The sequence below is a fragment of the Epinephelus moara genome, chromosome 12, assembly GCF_006386435.1.
Source record: "Epinephelus moara isolate mb chromosome 12, YSFRI_EMoa_1.0, whole genome shotgun sequence".
NCBI lineage: Eukaryota > Metazoa > Chordata > Actinopteri > Perciformes > Serranidae > Epinephelus > Epinephelus moara.
The window spans coordinates 30,887,420-30,895,379 of record NC_065517.1 but is presented as its reverse complement, the minus strand read 5'-3'; the positions used below and the strand labels follow the sequence as shown (position 1 = coordinate 30,895,379).

Below are 7,960 nucleotides of genomic sequence, written 5' to 3'. Positions count from 1 at the left end.
GAATCTTGAACCTTGACATAGGCTACCTGATGTCTTCATTAAAAATGTACTTGGTCAGGTTCTGCAACTGTTGCACCTACAGTCAGGTCCATAAATATTTGGACATTGACACAATTTTCAGCATTCCAGCTCTGTACAACACCACAATGGATTTGAAATGAAACAATCAAGATGTGCTTTAAGTGCAGACTCTGAGCTTTAATTTGAGGGTATTTACATCCAAATCAGGTGAACGGTGTAGGAATTACAACACATTTTATATGTGCCTGCGCTGGTCATTATTATAGGACAAACTCTTCACTTAAAGCCCAAGGGCATTACATTTCTTAACAATCTACTCAGCAATCCCAAAGCAAACAACTTTCTCAGTTTGTTTGGTAAGAGTGAGGTTGACCTTGTGGTTGTTTCATTAATATCAAGGGACAGTCTACCGCTAAATCAAAAATACATATTTTTCATAGAAGAAGAAGAAGAAGAAGAAGAAGAAGAAGAAGAGGAAGAAGAAGAGGAAGAAGAAGAAGAAGAAGAAGAAGAAGAAGAAGAAGAAGTAGTTTTGGTGTGAGCTGCTGACTGTTGGAGATATCGGCTGTACAGATGTCTGCCTTCTCTCGTCCATGAGTAGATGCACACTTCCTTCAGCACGATGATACATCCTACATGCAACTGCTCACAACAAGGTCTGTGGATTATCTTGAGTAACCAGGTCATGATTTCTGGAAAGAGACATTGCTGTTGAGTTTTTCAAATGTATTATTTTGACAATTTGAGCACCACAAGCTGAGTGCCATCTAGTTCCATTATATTGGAGAGAAGGCAGACACCTCTACAGCCGATATCTCCAACACTCTGCAACTCATACCAAAACAATCTAGACTGATAAATAGCACTACAGGTAAGAGGAAACATATGTATGTTTGGTTTTAGGGTGAACTGTCCCTTTAACATTCGGACCAGTGTTCATTATATTGCAGTAAGATCAGATCTCATCCCAAATAATGATATACACAGTTCATACAACTGTTAAAATGATTAGAATTAATAGAAAAAAACGATGGACTCTAAAATATGTTATTAATAAAAAAACTACCTTTATAAGATGCTTATTGTTTGCACTGAATAGGCAGTTCTACGTCGAGTAACTTTGCACGATTGGTTGTTTCTTTTGCCATTTATTAACTGTCCCCTGCACATGGCAGAAGAAAACAGTAGGGCTTTTTGGCAGTGGCATATTAAACTATATACTTGTCAATCAGGGGTTAATTTTGAAGTACATAAAGAGAGTGATGTCATCCCTTTTTTCTTGTGTATCTGATGATGAACATGGGTGCAACAACGCTTTGCTCTCTGCTCCTTCTAAACAGAGGCTTATTGTTAAAGATAGATTTAGCACAATTAAAACATCTCTTTCAGCCCAGGGTAAAAAAGATGGAGAAGAAAAACCTATTTTTGTCCTCAAATGTGCACCACTACATCATCCAGAGGCTTGCGTTTCAAGTCAGGCACTGTGGCGTCAGATGCAGGATAACCTACAGGAAGCAACATCAGCAGCTTCTCGTTGGCTGGCCGTTTGAGGAGGAGCCTGAGCTGGGGGCCGCAGTTTAGAGGGGTCGATGTGACCGTGACAAGACCCACATTCTGATTGGGAAATGGACAGAAAGAACAGACCTTTAGTTGCTTTAACAGACATGTAAAATAAAAGTTTATCCTCAAATGTGGATGCATTTCCAAGAGGGTCCATGAAGCTTCATAAACACTCCAAACTCTGTCTTACATCCTTTTGTTTAAATGGCATTTATGACCGAATAAACAGGGGTTGACCGATTTATATTTAAAAGGTTGATGTTATTCTTCACCTGTAAAGCAGCCAACAGGATTCCACATGATATGGAGACGCTGATTTCGTTGTAGTAATGTGTCCTCTTCTTGCCATTTGGTAGAATCCCATAGGTCTGTTTGAAAACGAGGACGAGGTACGGAGCAACATCCAAGTACTCCTTTATCCAGTTTGTCCTGCAAGAGAAAGGAAGTTGTGAGAAGTGTTAGAAAATTCAGTTAGACTTTACATTGGTCCAAAAAGACTAATAATCATTGTGTATGAGTCTTAAATTTAGGGAATGGAGATTGAATGGTGTCAGTGTGGAAGAAGTATGAATGCTCACTTTAATTTGGCTAAATCGTGGACCCACTTGTCCCCCATCCTCTGACGGTAGTTGACCTCCTCCTCTTCTTCCACTATCAGTCTGATCTGGTGCTTCGTCTCTGGGTCTGACACCACAACAAACGTCCAGGGCTCTGTGTGCGCTCCACTAGGAGCCGTACCTGTCCAGAAGATGGAGAGGATTAGAAAGGCCAAAACATTACACACCTGCGTCTAACTCTAAACTCTAGAGTGGTCCATTTGTCCTTTGTAGATGTGCACATGCCTGCAGTGTGGATGACATTATCGATGACTTCTCGTGGGACCGGCTCTGGGCTGATGAATCGGACAGACCTCCGCTGGTTCATCAGGGTATAAAAATCCTTGGATCTCTCCAGCATTGTGTCCTCGGGGTAACGTTTTGGTGAGTAGGGCACATGTGGACGGTCTTCTTCCTCATTGCTGTCCACCCAATAACCATCATCTACAAGGATGACACACAAGAAGGACGACCAGTGAGCAGCTTCAGATACGAAAATTCAAAAGGTGTTAGTAAGGACAATGGCAAAATCGGTACTCTTGAAAAGTTAGTCATCTTAAATCAAAACTAAGAATGCATTAGAAACAATTTTTGATTAATAATTCCACAATAATTGTTAGACCCACTTTATCCAGTAGGTAATCCAAGTTGTAGCATAAAGGAACAGTTCACTCAAAAATCAAAAATACACATTTCTCCTCTTACCTGCAGTGGTTTATATCAATCTAGATTGTTTTGGTGTGAGTTGCAGAGTGTTGGAGATATCAGCTGTAGAGATGTCTGCCTTCTCTCAAATGTAATAGAACTAGATGGCACTCAGCTCGTGGTGCTCAAAGCGCACAAAAAAGAAATTTCGAACTCGTGGTGCTCAAAGCGCACAAAAAAGAAATTTCGAAATCATGACCTGGTTACTCAAGATAATCCACAGTCCTTGTTGTGAGCAGGTTCACGTAGGAACTATTTTCTTTATACTGACCTACACTTGCCAACCGTATCACTGCGCAGAAGGAAGCGTGTATCTACTCATGGACAAGAGAAGGCAAACATCTCTACAGCTGTTATCACCAACAGTCAGCAACTCATACCAAAACAATTACAAAAAATACATTTGAAAAACTCAACATCAATGTCTCTTTACAGAACTCATGACCTGGTTACTCAAGATAATCCACAGACCATGTTGTGAGCAGTTCTGCCGACGCCGCGCAGAAGGAAGCCTTTATCTACTGCTAGCTCACCTAGCACAGCTGAGTTAGCTCACGTTACAGCTCAGCTGAGGAAGATGCCATTAATGTTTACATCTCATGCTGTCACAAGCCTCTCAACCATGGGTAGATGCACACTTCCTTCTAAGAAAAAAAAATGTTTTTGTGAACTGTCCCTTTAATCTTCATTTGGTGCATTCCAATCAAAAGGCAAAGATAAGACTAAGATCTTTTACTTGACTAAAAGGAGCAATACCACAGTGTAGAAATGCACTGTTATTCTGCATTCAAAAACTTAATAAAAGTTGTGGTGCTGAAAAGGCCTATAATGTTTGACAGTAGCAGCAAAGAGGATAATGCAAACAAGACGCGTCAGTATAAAAGACCACAAACCAACATAATAAGTAAACAATCAGTCTAATGAGTAAAACCTTTAAAACACAGAGCAACTAGAATAAGTAAACAGTATGTGTATATATATATGTTATGGTCCTTATTCAGGGGAATCGGTTAACATGCTAATAGCAACTATAAATTGGTGGCCAGAGGGTTGGTTAGCTGTGACTACGTGACCCCCAGATACGTATGTATATGTGTACTGTGCTGTGTGTTGCTATATGTTGTGTGTGTTTATCTATCTTAATAAAAAACACAGGACAATGCAATAAGTAAAAAGTAACCTATAAAATTAAACATCATCATTTATTTGTTGATTATATTTGGTATTGTGAATCTGCAAAGTAAGTCATGATAAGTTATGAGATAAATGCAGTGGAGTAAAAAGTAGGGGAGACTGGTGTTGTTTGGCACACTTTTCACTCTGTCGTATTTCTCTGGAAAAATGTATGTTAGAATATTCTGACCAGCAGCAAATGAAAGGTTCATGTCTGAGCTATAAATAAATTCGCTAAATTGTACTAATTTCTAAAATTAATGATTTGTTGTTAAGGTCATGTGCATTTGTGCCAAACAGCCCAAATCATGGGGTATGTTGGCGCAACGTTAAAATTCTATTGTCCCAAAAAATGGAAGCAATCAGTAGAAATACAAGTAAACCTGAAAACATGAACATTTCATGGAATATTTGCCTATTTTTTAGTTCAAATAAACACAAGAAGTTTGTGCTCTAGAGAAAGGATCAGCACTCAGTGAATAACCTCCTAAGCCCTATGATAAGCTATTATGGCAAGGCTTAACTATACAGACCAATGAGCAGTGATAACTAACATGTCTTTGGGGTCATCAGGTGGGAACCTCCTTTTACCAGCGTTTCATCTAGTTGGTCCCACGACACCTCCAGGAGGCTAGATAGTGATCTCTGACGTCCCAGAGACACGCCCCTAATGCCAGGTCTCACTGCTCCCCGTACCGACCCAACAACCTCCTTTACCTTACATTACACATGGCTTTCTCAGCCCAAAGAGCACTGCCACCTTCAACAAACCCAGGCTCCATTTATGCGAGCTCTAGGTAGCGACCGTGCCGATACTACCTTTCCTAGCACATTCACCATACCCTATTTCACACGCTACATAGCATAACTCCAATATAAGCTAAAGTTAAAGGAGACAGAGAAGATAAACTCACAGGCTTTCTGAGCCAAAACAGCACTGCCACCTTCAACAAACCCAGGCTCCGTTTATGCGAGTTCCAGGTAGTGACCGTGCCGATACTACCTTTCCTAGCACATTCACCATACCCTATTTCACATGCTACATATCATAGTCTCTATATACAGACTCTACATTCAGTGAATGTAGAGTCTGTAGGCAAACCCCGGAGATCTTGCCTCCAGAAGAAGAGTGGAAGAGCCCTGGTTTCCGGTGCTAGGCTGTTTGTAGTCCGCGTGATATTGACCAATCACGTTTGAGCCGGCTGCAGTTGTTGCCAGGTTAAACGCTCCGTGCGGTGAACTAACGAGGCGGAACATAATTGGCGTCACTGCAAACTCTGAATCCATCGCAATGGTTCAGCATATTTACTTATATATAAACGGAAGTCGGAAACGGAAATTCGCCTCCTCCGCCCAAATCAAACCGGAATGCCAAAAAATCGGGGGTCTGCCCCCGGAGGCTGTATCGCCGTCTGCCAGAAGTCAGACGACGAATACAGCCAATGGGTTCCGAGAATGTACATATCATAACTCCAATATAAGCTAAAGTTAAAGGAGATAGAGAAGATAAACTCACAGGCTTTCTGAGCCCAAACAGCACTGCCACTTTCAACAAACCCAGGCTCCGTTTATGCGAGCTCCAGGTAGTGACCGTGCCGATACTACCTTTCCTAGCACATTCACCGTACCCTGTTTCATATGCTACATATCATAACTCCAATATAAGCCAAAGTTAAAGGAAATAGAGAAGATAAACTCACAGGCTTTCTCAGCCCAAACAGCACTGCCACCTTCAACAAACAAAAAAGCAAACATTTTTAAGCAATTCATCAGTAGGAATGTCTCATTACTTTTGCCATCGAGCAATACACTAAAAATATAAATGTTATTTTTAAACTTTCAAAATAGTTTTAATCTCTCAAAATAGAGTTACAACTCTTAATTTTAAAATTGGTTGGACCATGTGCCGTAACCAACCCCAAAATCAACCTTTTTATGAGGCTTATCCTGGTTATGGTTCAGGCTATGGTGAAACCAGAAATCAGGTTATTCATTTCATTCCTTTTAAAAATCTGACTATCATTTTCACAGTATTTCGTTTGGTGCAGTCTTAAATAAATTGCATGATTCATGTAAAAGAAATTGAGAAAGATCACTCTCTCTGTATGTACAAAAATGATTAGGTCATGTACCATTACTGATTAACCCAGCTGTGAAGAAAAGGTCAAAAGGAAAAAAAACATACATGCACCTGTTGATCAAGGGTTTTTACATTATTCCAAATTTTTATATCGTGTTGAGATGGTGGTTATGGTCTACATATTATTTGTTTTGACCTGCCTGTGAAAGAAGATCATCCCTGTCCAGTAAAAAAACTTTCTGTTCAGCTCTTACCGTCCTCTTTCGCTGTGATTTCTGTATCATCCTGTAAGTCCTGGTCCACCCACGGTCTAAAGCCTGCATTTGACGCCCTCTCAGTTTTAACAGAGGTCGAGGTGGTCTCTGTCTCCCGTGACCTCACAAGCATGAAGCCTATCAACAGACACAGGACCACCGCCAGGACAGGCGTGAGGACGGACAGGAGAGCCATGACTGCCGGAGGGGAGAGAAGAGGACACAGGCAGTCAGCTGAGTGCAGACCTGATGTTATGAAACACTACTACTGTTATCAGAGGGTGGGCTTTTGTGCTGAGTCAGAGCTACCTTTGTGAGAAATGTGCCCTCAGCTCGCAGCTCTGCTCCGCTGTGACGGGTTGCTGCTCTTTTGTGTCAAGATATCAGACCATGACCTACACAAGTCAGAGTTACAAAGTCTTTAAATGTGCTATAAAGTTAGTCAATGAGTTGAATCTAAAGTTTATATTCAGGTAGGTCATGAATGCACTGTATACTTTTCTTTCTGTACTTTCTGTTCTACAGTAAGAGAGTACAGCTCCAATTGGCAGAGTGGAAGTAGGCTTTATGTTAATATTTTCTGGTATTTATTTCAGTTGAACAATGATTACTTTATCCTAAAGTGAGAATCTCTACCTCTGTCTGCTGTGATATACAGTCTTCATTCATTATGTTGCAGCTTTATGTCCATCCAGTCTACGGGTGCTTTGTGGACTCAGAGAAGACTTACGACCATGTCCCTCGGGGAGGCTTGTGGGGGTACTGCGGGACTAGGGTGTACCGGTGTCGCTGTTACGAGGCATCCGGTCCTTGTATAACCAAAGTGAGAGCTGCGTTCATGCACTTGGCACAAAGTCAAACACGTGCTCAGTAGGTGTTGGCCTCCACCAGGGTTGCCCCTTGTCTATGATTCTGTCATGGACAGGATTTCGAGGCACAGCCAAGGGGAGGAAGGGGTCTGGTTTGGGGGCCTCGGAATTGCATCTCTTTTTGCAGATGATGTGGTTCTGTTGGCTTCATCACGCCGTGACCTCCAGCATGCACTGGGGCAGTTTGCAGCCAAGTGTGAGGAGGCTAGGATGAGCGTCAGCACCTCCAAATTTGCGGCCATGGTTCTGAAACTACAATTTTGGGCCATAAAAGGGAAGGTTTTTAAATCTTATTTTTCCAGTGCTACTGTAATGTAACCTCTTTTCACTACAATTATTCAGAGAAGGTGTTGCATGATACTTTAGAAGTGACCTCGCTAACTGAGTAATCCTAGTGTAATGTGGAATATAGCTTCTGAAGGCAGATGTCTGACTGATGGACACTGTCGAAAAAGCCAAAGCTGGCATTCCTGCACTTTTCCATGAAGAGTGGGTTTTATTTTGGTGTAGCTATGACCTGTCAAGTAATCTTTTTTTAAACAAAATAGTCAAAACTACTTTTTCTAAGTAGCTTTCAGACACCAAACCAGATTTATTTCTTGCGTAGCTTTGCTGTGGCTCAACTTCTTTCACTGTTAAGTAACTGGTAGCTTGCAAAGCTTTTAAAAGTAGCTTCCCCAACACAGCCAGTCAGTTGAATTT

General features: G+C 41.3%; 1 protein-coding gene across 1 annotated transcript; it reads right to left on the bottom strand.

The window, feature by feature from the left end:
* Window positions 1-1,077: 1,077 nt before the first annotated feature.
* On the bottom strand, window positions 1,078-6,658 carry iyd (iodotyrosine deiodinase). Its single transcript, XM_050059111.1, has 5 exons — window positions 6,390-6,658; window positions 2,424-2,621; window positions 2,160-2,319; window positions 1,854-2,010; window positions 1,078-1,635 (listed from the first exon to the last, which is right to left on the bottom strand). Exons 1-5 carry the CDS (start codon window positions 6,583-6,585, stop codon window positions 1,453-1,455), a joined length of 894 nt encoding a protein of 297 aa, XP_049915068.1. The 5' UTR covers window positions 6,586-6,658; the 3' UTR covers window positions 1,078-1,452.
* Window positions 6,659-7,960: the final 1,302 nt, after the last annotated feature.

Bases quoted from the DNA above. Each gene is read 5' to 3' on its own strand.
- iyd (XM_050059111.1), bottom strand. From the start codon at position 6,585: ATGGCTCTCCTGTCCGTCCTCACGCCTGTCCTGGCGGTGGTCCTGTGT. The intron at 2,320-2,423 runs GCATGTGCACAT...TCTTCTGGACAG, and splicing joins TAATGTCATCCACACTGCAG to GTACGGCTCCTAGTGGAGCG. The intron at 2,011-2,159 runs GTGAGCATTCAT...TTTCTCTTGCAG, and splicing joins CACGATTTAGCCAAATTAAA to GACAAACTGGATAAAGGAGT.